At 32.7% G+C, this 14,841-nt stretch overlaps 3 protein-coding genes across 3 annotated transcripts; 1 reads left to right on the top strand and 2 right to left on the bottom strand.

Annotated features, from left to right (window-relative positions):
• Positions 1-1,420: 1,420 nt before the first annotated feature.
• Positions 1,421-2,458, top strand: LOC123887041 (histone H3.3). The gene is made up of 4 exons (XM_045936319.1): positions 1,421-1,614; positions 1,707-1,783; positions 1,872-1,962; positions 2,076-2,458. Exons 1-4 carry the CDS (start codon positions 1,543-1,545, stop codon positions 2,244-2,246), a joined length of 411 nt encoding a protein of 136 aa, XP_045792275.1. The 5' UTR covers positions 1,421-1,542; the 3' UTR covers positions 2,247-2,458.
• A 1,740-nt stretch (positions 2,459-4,198) lies between these two features.
• Positions 4,199-6,052, bottom strand: LOC123887032 (60S ribosomal protein L13a-4). Its single transcript, XM_045936309.1, has 3 exons — positions 5,706-6,052; positions 4,762-4,878; positions 4,199-4,675 (listed from the first exon to the last, which is right to left on the bottom strand). Exons 1-3 carry the CDS (start codon positions 5,975-5,977, stop codon positions 4,444-4,446), a joined length of 621 nt encoding a protein of 206 aa, XP_045792265.1. The 5' UTR covers positions 5,978-6,052; the 3' UTR covers positions 4,199-4,443.
• Positions 6,053-8,155: 2,103 nt separating this feature from the next.
• Positions 8,156-10,933, bottom strand: LOC123886944 (aldehyde oxidase GLOX1-like). Its single transcript, XM_045936212.1, has 2 exons — positions 10,066-10,933; positions 8,156-9,263 (listed from the first exon to the last, which is right to left on the bottom strand). Exons 1-2 carry the CDS (start codon positions 10,768-10,770, stop codon positions 8,349-8,351), a joined length of 1,620 nt encoding a protein of 539 aa, XP_045792168.1. The 5' UTR covers positions 10,771-10,933; the 3' UTR covers positions 8,156-8,348.
• Between the last annotated feature and the right edge of the window lie 3,908 nt (positions 10,934-14,841).

Below are 14,841 nucleotides of genomic sequence, written 5' to 3'. Positions count from 1 at the left end.
ATTAAACTTCAATGTTTAGACATAGATGTTGAGTTTAGTAATCACGTCAAATATCAGATCTTAATGCTGTTATGTCGATTAATGATTCGAGGCATCGAACGTTGGTAGATATAATAGATTTCACGGCGTAATCCGGATACGGATACGATCGATGTGTGATATGTGATAATAATGATTGGTAAATGAAATATATATAGTGAGGTTGATTGATACATGCTAACGAGATAATGAATCTAGTCCCGACAACCTTTTATTATCCGAAAGTTTATCACGCACTTTTATCGCAATTTTATGTTACGAAACCAAATCAAAACAAACCCGCACTTAGAATCATGGAATTTGTGTATGTGCAATTGATATCACACTAGTCCCTGTGGATACGATATAACGAAAATACTTGCTTTTGTACTTTCATCATAATATTAATAGGAGGACCCAAATTTTCTAACTAGATGCAATCAAACCGTGTAAAATCCAACTCTAGAAATATTACTAGTTCAATAACTAAAAATCCAATATTCTATTTCTCGATAAATTCTAATAGGGACCACTTCATTAAGTGGTTCACGGTAAAACAGTTATGAATAACATTATAACGAATACGAATTTTACAAAATTCACCGTTGGATTGAAAGTTTATATCATATAGATCATCCATAGAAAAATTTAGAAAAATTGAAAATTATTTAATATGTTATTGAGACAAATCAAGATTAAATGTTTATTAAATAACGTAAATCTTGATGAGTCTCAATAACATATCAAATGATTTTCAAAAAAATTTAAAAAATTTATAGATGATCTATACGATATAAACTTTCAATTCGTGAATTTCGTAAAATTCATATTCGGTAGATCACTTGTCCACGATGGACCACTTGTAAAGATGGTCCACCGTAGCATTAACCTCTACTTCTTTAGAGCAAAAGTCCAATAGTACTATTTTTCTTCTTCGGGTAATCCGAAAAACCCAATGTCTTATCAATGTCATAATAAGAATATATGAATAGTAAAAAAAAAAAAGAATATATGAATGAATTATTTAAAAAAAATTATAATTTGATTTGATAAATAAAAATAGTAGTAATTCTTATTTTATTTTTAAATTGAAAAAGGATAACGATAATTTTTTTTAAGAAAAAAAGATATTTTTGCTTTTTTGTTAATTTAGCGAAAAATAGAGATGTGCTAAAAGGGAAGAACAAGCGGTAAACTACTCACAAAAGAAACACAAATTGTCCACGCTGGCAATCCGCAACTCAACAAACTCAGCCAATAATAAACATGCACACGGATTGAGATTAATATTTCTGATTAAAAAAATGATCATGACCGTTGAAGCATTCAAAGTCCACGATCTCTCTATCTCTCTCATCCCAAATTAAACCGACCTAATCATAATTAACCCACTCATATATAAACACTTCTATTCATTCACAATCTTCATAATCTTCATTAGAGTTCTTCGTTCTAATTAATCTCTCTCTTCTTCGCTTTCTCTCTCTTCTTCCTTTCTCCGATTTCGATTTTGATTCCGATTCAATGGCTCGTACTAAGCAAACCGCTCGCAAATCCACCGGTGGCAAGGCTCCAAGGAAGCAACTCGCCACCAAGGTAACAATCTTCCTCCGTTCTCAGCGTTTCGTTTCAATTTCTTCGATTCTATTCGATTCAATCGATTGATTTTTTTCGCGATTTTTGTTTAGGCTGCTAGGAAATCTGCTCCAACTACTGGTGGAGTCAAGAAGCCACATCGTTACCGTCCTGGAACCGTTGCTCTTCGGTAATTTTCATTTTCCCCTAATTTTTGTATACGATTGATGATTTTTAGGGTTTCGGTGTATTGAATTTTCGATTTGTGTAATTTTCAGTGAGATCCGTAAGTACCAGAAGAGTACTGAACTTTTGATCCGTAAGCTTCCTTTCCAGCGTCTTGTTCGTGAAATTGCTCAAGATTTCAAGGTAATTGACATTTTCAATCGTTCAAAATCAATTTCCTGTTGAATATTGCGATTCACCTATGTGATTTTTTGTTTGAATTTTTTCTGAATATTTTTTTGATTTTGTTGTTGCAGACTGATCTGCGATTCCAGAGCCATGCTGTTCTTGCTCTTCAGGAAGCTGCTGAAGCTTACTTGGTTGGATTGTTTGAGGATACCAATTTGTGCGCCATTCATGCTAAGAGGGTGACGATCATGCCGAAGGATATTCAGCTTGCTCGCCGCATTCGTGGTGAACGTGCTTAGGGTTAAGGATTGATATGGACATTAGTATTTTGGGATTATGAATTAGGGTTTATTTGAATTTCATGTTTTCTTTTATGCGTTGTATAGTTTTGAACCATAATGGTCATCTTTAACAATTAGCAACAGACAATTTAATTGCTGATTAGTTTTACTTTTTGGAATGGAATTGTTCAAATTACAAATGAGTCTCTGCAACTATTTTCTTATTTTTACATTTGTTTTCTTTCTTGATTTGGTTTGGATGATTCTATTGATCTTTACAATTTGCGATGTGTTTGTTTATTTGTTTCGTTCAATCACTGACAGTTTCTTAAAAAGGAATTGCTTAGAACTCTGTCACATTTGTACTTGGCCATCGTAACAACCATAAGCAGAAATCACCAGTTTTTATAGAAAAAGCTAGCTCAAATCTCCAAAATTTTGAAAATAGAAAAAGTTCATAAAAAAAATCTCCAAAGTCTATTTGTAGATTTATTAAAAACAACAAAATTTGTAGATAGTGTTAGAATTTGAGAATATATTTTATTAACATTGTTGACATTTTCTTGTATGAGTATTGGCATAAAACAATCTTCTGATTGATCTTAAACATCTTCTGTATAAATCAATAGAATGATATCCTACAACAAAAATGTAGCATCGTCTAAGTTGCGGGAGAGGTTTGTTGTTCATTGTAACCCTATTTAAACCTCGTGAAAATCCAATGAACGATATCCAAATTCTCTTAAAAAATTGAATTAAATCAGACATTCTACCATTGAATGTTAAAATAATGATGACTAGAAAAGTTGAACTATTCTCCTAAATATCATTAATAGGGTTTTCAAAGGGACTATTCTATTTGTACAGCTATGATGAACACTCACTTATGTCTGCACCAAGACCATCTCTACAGAAAAGTGTTATACATGGAGTTGGTTTTGTTATCATAAAGCTAGTAATAAAAAAATATTCAAAATATTTTATTAGTCTACAAAATAACAAATAAAAGTTTCATGAATGGCAAACATAATAGATTATAGATAAATGTATATGTGGTGAAAAAATTAGACAAAACAAAGATTGCCACATCAGTCAAATCAGTGTAACTTCATATCTCACAACTATGCTCCTAAGAAATCCCCGTAGCACCAATCAGGTGCCACATCAGTCAAAAGAACAATAACATAAGCTCAGCAATCTCTTCAGAAAAAACTTCAAGCAACATAAGTTACATTACAGACTTGTTAACCACATCCTTGCCTGAAATCTCCAAAATTTTGGTATAGAAGTTCATAAGAATAACTCCAAATCTGTATATAGTGTTAGAATTCTTGTAGTAGGAGTATTGACATAAAAACAATCTAGAAACATTGCAAATAATCTGAAAAAATTGTGATTGAATAAGATGATTTTTATTGATTGATCTTAAACATCTTTACAGAAAATCAATGGAATTCAAAAGCGATGAGATGATTAATGTCTCTTTCAACATAATGAAAAGTCTGGGGCCAAATCCAACAACAAAAAATGTAGCAGTGTTTAAGTTGAGGTTGAGTTTTGATATTCATTGTACCTTATTCAAACCCCTTTTTTGAAGATTCATAAAATGATATTCAAATTTTCTTTAAAACTGAAATAAATCAAAGACATTCTATTTTTTATTTGTTAGTTACTTGGTTTTGCTTAAAACAATAATTATAATATGATTTATCGTCTTCACTATTTCATGTATAATGCTTATTGGAAGTTTCAAAAAATCAATGCAGTTGCAATTTATACTGAAAAATTCCTTAGCAGCTAAATATCTAAATTTATAACTGGACACAGCATTTTACATTTACATTAGTTGCTCAATTGATTGAACTTCATGGAGTTAAAATTCAGTACCACTTAAAATATGGGTGAGGTCAGAAGACAATAACATAACTGAGAATTTGACCTAGTGCCCTAGCCAAGATACTGAACTTTAATCAAGCACAACAATAAAACAAAGATTCATAGTATATGTTCTTACCACAAACCAGCAATATATGATGTTACACCAAAGGGGAATAATTTTAGAAAGCAGGTGGAACGACAAAAATTATAATAAGAAAATAACATCGTTCAAGATTTGTCATTTCTAAGCTCCGATAAACATAGAATAACAACCAAAACTGAAATGGAATTCAATTTGATAGACTACAAAACAAAAATTTAAACTGGTCACAAATACTTAGTATTTAACGGGAGCAAGGATTTCGAGTTGTGGAGCAAGCCTCTCGTCTACAATCTTCTCGGCCTTAGCCCTCAACTTAGTGAGCAGCTTCTTCTTCTCATAAGCCAAATGAGCACGTTCCTTCCTCTTCTTCTCCAGCTCCTTGATGGTGTCATAGTAGTTCCATCCAACCTCTGATGACAATTGTCCAAGCAAGCAGTATTTGTGTCCCTTTTGAAGCCTCAACACCCTAATAATTTCATTCACTCATGAATCAGTATTCAAATTCAATATAAAAACATTTAAATTCAACAACCACAAAAATCAAAAACTTACTTAAGAGCATCAGGAACAACCATCCTCTTGATCTTATCATATGGAGGAGGAATTCCCTCGTAAACCTTCAACCTAGCAAGGGCAGCTTCTCCACGCTTTGTCTTGTGTGGAATCATTCTACCATAAACACAAAACACATCTCAAAAACCTCCAAAACATGACACACTCAACAACACATTCAAAGAACAAAGAAACAATGACATTCAACTTTAAAACAATCCATCCTAAAACAAATAATCACTTCAAAAACCCTCCAAAAATAGACATTTTATATAGTCACACAACAATTCTCAAAAACCATTCAAAACATAATAGAGAACTCGATGACACATATATATTTGTAACTGTAGTAGAAAACATTGATTTTGAAAGAGAATTGATTGTATAAAATGGATTCTGGCTAAAAGTGAGTTGAAGGTAACGAGATTAATGCTTAAAACATTCATGTAAAAGTGTCAAACAATAAATTTGAGTCTAAAAATCAATTCTAGAATCAAAAGCTCTAAATTCTAGACAACAAATCAACTCTATTCTAGCTTCAAGTTAGAATCAATTCTTGATGTCAAAATCAACCCAGAATAAAACCACATCGAAGATCACCAAACCAATAATTAACAACCTTACAAAGCAAACAATTAAAAACCTACAGATCCAATAAAAATGTGTTCTTTTAACAATAATAACAGTTTCTAACAACAAATTTCAACAACAGAGTGATCAAATTCAACAACCTTACAAAATGCGATTAATTCAAAATGAGTATTCCAAATTCTCAAGCAAAATGTGATTTTTTTTCCAATAAAAATTAACAAAGCTAATTAATAACAAATTTCACAGTTCTTATTATTGAATTAACCAAATTAAACAAAACCTAACAAAATGAAATATACAAAATGAGATTAATCAATACCAAAACAGAGTGATTAAGTTCGTAATTAACTAACCCACGAACAGTGCGCCAAAAGATCTTGGAAGGAGCACGAAAGTGAATAGGACCATGAGAAGGTTGAGTGTTCATACGCTTACGACGGAAACGCATATATTTCATCTTCTGTCTAACGAGTCCACCGGAGACTGCAATTTCTTCACATCTAACAAGAACAACCTTCTGACCATTGAGAAGCTCCTTTGCTACAATCGAAGCAAGACGGCCGAGCATGTGGTGACGAGCGTCGACCACGACTCTCTTTGCGCAGACTCCTGATCCAGACACCATTTTCGCGGCGGCTTGATTTGTTCTCCGGGGATAATTAGGGTTTTATGAGAAACGAGAGAATGAATGAATGAAATGATCGTTTTATATAGTTATTGGGTTCTTTGTAATTTGGTGTAAGCCCAATATCAATTTTTTTCATAACAGCCCAACATGACCATTTTGGGTTTTTTTTAAATAATTTTTGTATTTTTGAAGAAACGACAAATAGAGTCACTAAGTTTAGTCTAGTAGTAAGACGTTTTAGTAGTATGCTAGAGATCTTGGGTTCCATCTACAGCTCCATCGTAAACAAAAAAAAAACTGACACACAACTGTGAACTTTTTTGAATTTGAATATGAGTCATGATATTTAACTTAACAATATTAGTATCTAACATGAACTTTTTTGTTAAGTAATTTAGTGACTAAACACACATATTTTAAATGTGGAGAGGTAGAGAAATCGGGTTTCAACTTCGATCTCTTAAATAATATCATTGGTAACTACCACTTAGGAGGGCTAGACAATAACTTTATAAACTAACTGACTAATATAAAGGACATGAGGCATTGTTACCGTGAACATTTTACATGGTAAAATCAATAAAAATATTACAAAATATTACTTGTGTAGCTTTTTAATATTTTTTTGGTATTTGTGTAATCAATCTTTCTAACATTAATTTTTTTTTTTTATATTATCAAATGTTATGTTTGTTGTTTTGTACTTATAACAAACACTTTCAAATATTTTTTATAACAAATAGTTTTTTTTTAAATTTATCAAACACTTTTATTTTACTCTAATAATTTTTCAGCTGTTAGCTAAAAACTAACTTATCAAATATCAATTAACTTATATTTTAATTTTACTAACGGTGCCAAAATCTTCGTTGTTAAAGCCACTAAATTTGGTTTAGTAGTAAGAAATTTAGGTAGCACGCTATAGGTTTTAGGTTCGATCCCCAATTATATTGTAAACAAAAAAAACAACCTGCATTGTTATAATTGTTGTTGCCATCACTCTTGTTGGTAAAACTTAAACATGTTAACATTCTCTAAACTTAAAAACACAAATATGCGTGGTAACTGGTAAATGATGTCGTGCGCCCAACCTGTCGTGCTATATACCACTACACATTTTCAATTGTTTTTTTTTGGTAGTTTATGCAAATAAAATGGGAGCAAGTTATAAAAATTGTTTCATGTACAAAAAAAAAAAATGTTTTTATCAGGAATTAAACTCGGGTTCTTGTAAAGAAGTTTATTAACCACTTGAGTTTAATGTCTTGGTTAAAGACAATTAACTATAGACCATTCATTCCTTAGATTTCAAGGCACCATAGTAATTGATTTAAAGTCTAAGTTCATTGACTTTGATTCAAATTTAAGCAGTAAAAATTATGGTGCCTAGCTCATAAGCAGTAGATTGTTACAAAGTTCATATGCGTTGCCTAGCTCATTTGTGGCTTTATTGTTCTTTTGTTCTGCCGTAGCCTTTTTTGTATTCCTTTTGTTCTGCTTTATGCTCTTATAACATATCTTATGTTATATGAGTTTTGTTAATAAAAGTGTTCTTTGCTACTCAACAAAAAAAAAAAGTATGTAAAACATATGAGGTGCCAATATTGACAACAAAACAACCTTAGTTGTTTCATCATAGTAGGGCTTGGTCTACCATTAGTTGTTTCATCTTAGTCACATTTAATCCAGAAAAACATTAGTTGTTGGCAATGACTTACTTGGTGCTTTAGGGTGATGAATTTGGACATTAGAGAATAGAGATTACCATGTTAATTGTAATTTTTTAGTTGGATGTGCTTTAATTCCTTTTTTATGCTATACAAAGATTTTGATCGCATTAACCATAACAACTATAACTACAATTTTATGTGGGGACCAACCTCTACCACAAGTTTCCCAATTAATCTATTGAATTTGAACTTAACCAATTCAAAAGATTTAAGCATAGCTCAATAATATGAGCATAAAATGTGATTTCAATCTCATGTATTTTTTTGTTTTATTTTGTAACTAAAATTTTAAATTCTTCAAATTTAAGTCCATTTTTTGAATTTTACTATTGGTCTTTACACCTTTTGTTCAAATACTTTCATGCATGATTTCACAAAAAAAGAGAAGCTTTAATGCATGAGAAATTGTAAATGACGGAACCTTAAATATATCAACTATAATATATATAAAAAGAAATATGAGCATTTTATATAATGGTAAACCAATCATTTGAATAACATATACACCTTTGATTAAAAAAAAAACAACAACAAAGCCCCTTTAAAATTATAAATTTATTCTGTAAACGAAACCAAATATATTTATTTTGACAATGTATAAATGAATTTATCATTTACCACATCGTTACATTTGAAAATCAATGAATTTGCACCCAAACACCTTCACTTGGAATTTCTTTATGAACCACAAATAGTATATAAAAACCAGGAGGTGCAAGAATGGGTGAACCGGGAATTGTAACTTCAATTGCATACTTGTTTTTTTCCACATTAGCCACTTTGCCTGACTCCAACACCAACAATCTTTGATTCATGGAGAATGAGTGTGTATTAAACGGCGGCGCCAACAATGTAACTTGTACTGCATTAAGATCCAATGCTGCTTGCACCTCGAATTGAACCTCCAACTTTTGACCGTATTTTTGTGCTGGAGTAGGAGACACAATCCTCGGACGAATATTTGCAAAGATAGGTTCGAGGTAAGTAGGCGAAAAAGCTTCAAGACTAAGTTCAGTTGGAAATAACACATTTTCAAAATTATAAGCACGATGAGGGTTACTACCACCAACAAGAACTCTCCCATCACGAAGCAAAATAGCAGTAGAATGATACATTCGGGGTGTATTAGACGGGTTTTGTGATTCAAACCGTGCCCCAATTGGGTTATTGGGTTTGTAAATAACCGGGTTTAAAACTGGGTTGCGTCCGGTTTCCCACCCGGCTGCACCCGCAGCTGCTCCATTAATAATCAAAACTTCACCGTTCGGAAGTGTTATCATATCACCCATGAGTCTAGCCCCGGGCATTTTCTCCAAAACCCATCTTGGATTTGGATCGGTAATTTTAATTCGGGCACAAGTATTCAAAGCTCCGACAAACTCGTTCTTTGCTACTTTTTGAAAAGCTCCTTTTGGAGCTCCACCACAAATCAAAACCTCAGCTTCTAAGTTTCTTGCTTGGAGATTTAATGGCAACAATACCGCTGAACCAGTGCTTGGATAACTCCTAGGTTCCCCACCTGGTATTTGTGGAAATTGTCTCACCACGGCATTCTAGTTTTATATGGTAAAGAAATTAACAACATCATCAATAGGACGTAGCAAACATTAAAAATAAAAGAAAACAAAAATTTGTTGACACATGGTTTTGACCTTTGAGAACATGCATTAAAAGTAGAACGTTACAAAGTATACGTCACATACAAAACAAAACTAATAATAGAAACAAAAATATTTTGGTCCATAAAAAAGTATACATAGAAATTTTTATATTGAATTAAAAGTTAAAGGACTCTACCAAAAAAAAAAAAGTTAAAGGAGGTAAGACGTAAAAAAAATAAATCAGAATTTAAGTCTTTTTACACCTCTTTTTAAAAATGCAAATTTTATCAATTAGGTCTAATTTTTTTTTTTTTACAATCAATTAGGTCGTCATTTAAACAGTAAAAAAATACGAGAATCGTGAGTTTTTTTTTTGGTTAAATAGTGTAATGGTAAGACTCACACATTTACATGTGAAGAAACGTGGAATTCGAGGTTCAAATCCCGGCCACTCTAATAATATCTCTGGTAGCTATTATGTGTGCTACACGTATGAGACATAATTAATGATGAGTTTTTATTTGATGAAAATATCATTGATAGTTATAAGAGAATTTGATAATGTTTTAACAACAATATGAGTTTAACATGTATGAATTTGGCCTCTTCAATAGTATATATACTACTAGGTGAAAATAGAATGAGTTTTTCCGCTAGATTTTGGTTCATAATTGGACTAAAACTAATACTATAGTACTATTTTAGTTTAAAAGGAAGTAGCATATATAATTAACAATGGAATAGCAAAAAGTACCTTAGTATAATCAAAGAGGATAGCTCTGTTGTTAGCAAAGATGAAGAGGTTGCCATCCACATTGAGAAAAACAAAAGGGTACAAATTATTCTCTGCACCAGGTTCATTGGTCTGAGCCAAAAATGGTAAGTTAATTACATTTGCACCACCGTTTTTGGGGTAAAACTCATAGTTGAATTGTTGTCTACCGCCGATGATAATTTGACGGCCGTCCGGTAGAGCATGATTGGTAGCATACCATCTCCGAGCACCAAGTTCGCCTTGAATTTCCCGCCAATCACAACCATTACAAGGTTCAAAGATTCGAACATTGCGGTCTCCATCGTTGAAGCCACCAGTTTGGATGAGTGTTCCGACGGGATTCACTGATCCGGAAGAACACCAAACATCGGTTTCAACGAACAATGCACGGAAAGTGTTAGATTTTACATCATATTCGACTGAATGAGCTGTGCAATCGTTTCTAACCGTGGTTTCTCTCGGGTCGTGACGACATTTTCCATTGGGTAAAGGAAGCTTTGATAAGCCAAAGTCAGTACGGTCGAATATGGCAATGCGGTCGTTGTGAAGAAGTTGCATGTGCATGGCTACAACGCCGATGCTTTTTTGGAGTACTCGCCATTGTCCACCGGCTGCGGCTACCGGAGATGTGATGATGGTGGCTATGAGAATTGGAAGAAGGAAGAGGAGGTAGGTGGTGGTCATTGTTGCGGATATAATCAAGATTGTAATGAAGTGAAAACAAATTACAATTTGTGTTTGTTGGTGATATTGGCTATAGCTCAAGGGGGTTTAAATAGTGTATGGCTGGATACCACATGTGACTCATGTCACAATTGTGATTGATTATGACGTTAACTAATTAGCTAGTTTGTTGATATGTCTTTGGAGAGAAGATAAGGATGGTGTATTGGATTGAGATTTTATGAGATAATTTTGGCAAAAAAAGTCTTGATGATTTTATGAGATTTTGTTGGATTATATTGATCCTATTTTTATGTATAAATTCATATATATTTTTTTTTTTATTATTTTTGTTGTTTTATTGTTATTATTTGTGTTTTGTTCCTATCTATAATCTGTTTTATTTCTATTTATAATATGGTTATTTTAAGCCTATCACCTTTTTATTGTATTTATTTTATATTCTTTCTATATTTTTGTTTTTTATACTTAAATTACAATGGATGAATGAAAGATATAAAACTTGGAATTTTTTTTTGTAGTAATAATAATAATATGACAAAAAACTTATTGGATTAGAATGAGATTATTTGTTAGAGATTTGTTTGTTTGTTTGATGAGGATAAAGAGGAAGATATTGTTGTTTGGGAGATTATGTGAGAAAATACAGGGATACGAATTACCTTCTTCAAGATTTAGTTGAGAAATATAACATAAATTTAGTATAATATATTTTTTTTTCAAAAAAAACAAATTATGAAAATTAGTGGGCCGACCTATCGGGCCATGTAGGCTTTTGCTTATCGGGCCGGGCTAAGCGGGCCGGACCATGGAGTTAACGGGCCAGGCTGGGCAGGGCCCCTCAAGGCCGGGCCAGGCCGGACCGGGCCGACCCCTTTGACAGCTCTAGTCGGTTTAATCAAGCATTCAATCTCCATGTCGTACAATTGAAGTGGATGTAGTAGCGTAATTTGGAGTAATATACAGTTGAGATTGAATGATCGTAAAATTAGTTTACATTGTCCGTACATATACTATTTTTTCTAATTTTATATTATCTATCAATAATTACACATCGCTATATTTCACGTTTTGTCTAATACGCACAAGAGAGGGAGACACCACATTCTCCACCCAACAATTGGTATCAAAGTTGTGGTTCGGCTTGATGGGAGAGCGGGAGTGGATCCTAGTATTGAATCAACTATAGAGTGTGAAAACTCACATTGGGGGGAGAATGTTGAGTTTCAAGTGTGAGTGGTTAAGTCTTACATCGAGTCATTGACTATGTACACTATGAAAAAATTGTTGGATTTATAAGAGAGATGACTCATTAACCCATTGTCTTAATGTTTTGAGTGGAGATGTGGTGTCTCATCTCTTGTGGTTCTGGTCCTTCTGGAGCATTGATCATATTGTATCTCACGAGCTCCCCCAAACTCCCCAACATGAAGATGCTCTTAAATCCCTACATTAACGACTTTAGAAGGATTTGTGTGTAAGAGAGAAATAAAAAAGTTTAGTCATCTAGTTCAGTACTTTGTCATAATAATTTAGGGGATGTTGTACTGAGTTAGAAGATAGGAAATCATCATACATGGTTAATGGTTAATTAAAAGCATAGAAATTTGACCCAAAAAAAACATAAACTCGACGGTCAGCAATTTATAAGCAAAGTATTTTAATTTTTAAAGAAGTACATGCTCTAACTGAAAACAGTACAATAGAAACATTTTATCCTTTTTCTAAACAACCCATTGAAATACACTAAATCAATCATTATTATTAATTACAATTTTAATTTTTAAAGTATATCACAATTTTACATCACGTTGCAGTAGCAAACAATGTTCTTTGTGTGGCAAACTTTTGATTGCTAGTTAGTTGAACTTTAATAGTGATATTTTTGCAAGTCTTTCATTAGTTTTTCGTGCAAATTATAAATTAAACTTTCAAAATTCAAGATTTGAACAACATTTTTTTCCTTACAAAATAATGATAGTATGATACTGACTACTTAACAAATTTCAACGGTGTTAAATATTATTTTTGACTTCTTCAATTGTGTTCAATATATATTTTTTTGGCTTAAATGCAGTTTTACCCCCCCTATTTTGAAAAATGCGGAATTTTACCCCCCCTATTTTAAAATGCGGAATTTTACCCCCCCTATTTTATAATTTGTTGGATTTTGCCCCCCCACCAAAATTTTGCACAAAATCTGCTTCTGAGCCTCAAGTTCAAAGCTACGCACAGAACTCAATTTGGATCAATAATTCACCAAACTGGTACCGAAACGACCGCAATCGAGTTAGTTTTCCACAGAATCAAACTCCACTAAATTTGGAGTTACAGAGAGAGATTAATTACTGTTTTAGTAAAGGTCTGTTCAAATTAATTATCGTATGAAACTACTACTGGTATTCTCGTCATTCCTCTCACCCTGTAGCTCATTTTTTAATACTATTTACATGTATGGAAATCTAACGAAATTACCCTTGTTGGCATTTCAATTTCGTCGAATTTGGAGTTACGATGTGTTCGGTAGACGATGTTGAATTTGAAGATCACAAGTAGATTTCTGCAGAATTAGTAATTGGACAGACCTTCACTAAAACGGTAATTAATCTCTCTCTGTAACTCCAAATTTAGTGGGGTTTGATTATGTGGAAAGCTAACTCGATTACGATCATTTCGGTAGCCATTTGGTGAATTATGGATCCAAATTGAGTTGTATGCGAAGCTTTGAAGTTGTGACTCGAAAGCAGATTTTTTGCAGAATTTTGGGGACATACCTTCACTAAAACGGTAATTAATCTCTCTTTGTAACTCCAAATTCAGTGGGGTTTGATTATGTGGAAAGATAACTCGATTACGGTCATTTCGGTAGCCGTTTGGTGAATTATGGATCCAAATTGAGTTGTATGCGAAACTTTGAAGTTGTGACTCGAAAGCAAATTTTTTGCAGAATTTTGGGGGACATACCTTCACTAAAACGGTAATTAATCTCTCTTTGTAACTCCAAATTTAGTGGGGTTTGATTATGTGGAAAGATAACTCGATTACGGTCATTTCGGTATCCTTTTGGTAAATTATTGATCAAAATTGAGTTGTGTGCGAAGCTTTAAAGTTGTGACTCGAAAACAGAATTTTAGGGGGGCAAAATCCAACAAATTATAAAACAGGGGGGGTAAAAGTCCGCGTTTTAAAACAGGAGGGGTAAAATTCCGATTTAATCAAAACAGAGGGGGCAAAACTGCAACCGACAACACACACAAAAATACCGAAACATAAGTTTTTCCTGATTATAACCCTTCATGGGTGGTTGAGTATGTCTTATGTGAGTGTTGAACAAAATATATGAACAAAATATATGATTATGACGATGATGATGATGATGCTGCTACGTATGTGGCTACAAATTTTCGTCCATCTTAAAGAAAAATGCAATAAAGAATTGAGTCTAATTCAACCCTACAAAATAAGTTTGTAAGGTAAAGATTGCTCTCAGCGCTATTGAGTTTGAGGCGCGGATATAAATAGTGGATGATCCGTTCAAAAATCTGATAGCAGCTGGCCAAACAAATCGTCAATCAGGCTCTGATACCATGTTAGAATTGAGTATTGAGTCTAACTCAACAACACAAAACCAGTTTATAAGATAAGAATTATCTCTTACTTATAAACTCTTATCCAAGCCAACTCATCTAAGACTTCTCAATACAGTCAGCAAATCATAATCATAATTTTTTAAATCACGCTTTATGAATTTGTTTCCATAAAGAAACATACTATTTGTTTTCAACAGTAATAAATAAACAATTACTTGCACACTTTAAAAACAAACTCTTTTCTTTTCAAATTTAATTGTACATTTCCAACACGCCAATTATCGAGTGAGACAAGACTCTTATCTCCTTCAAATTATATGGCAGCTAAAAATCTCTATTTATCTTCCAAAAAATACTATTTTATTAAGAAAGGTTAAAGATATACTAGAATAATAATATAGACGTCAATTTTTTATACTAAAGTTGTTTTAATATATGTTTATTTGTTGGTTGTGCTTGAATAATCAATCCATCACGTTTT

This window comes from Trifolium pratense, linkage group LG1 (assembly GCF_020283565.1).
Source record: "Trifolium pratense cultivar HEN17-A07 linkage group LG1, ARS_RC_1.1, whole genome shotgun sequence".
NCBI classification, from domain to species: Eukaryota; Viridiplantae; Streptophyta; class Magnoliopsida; order Fabales; family Fabaceae; genus Trifolium; species Trifolium pratense.
This window is presented reverse-complemented; position numbering and strand designations above follow the sequence as displayed.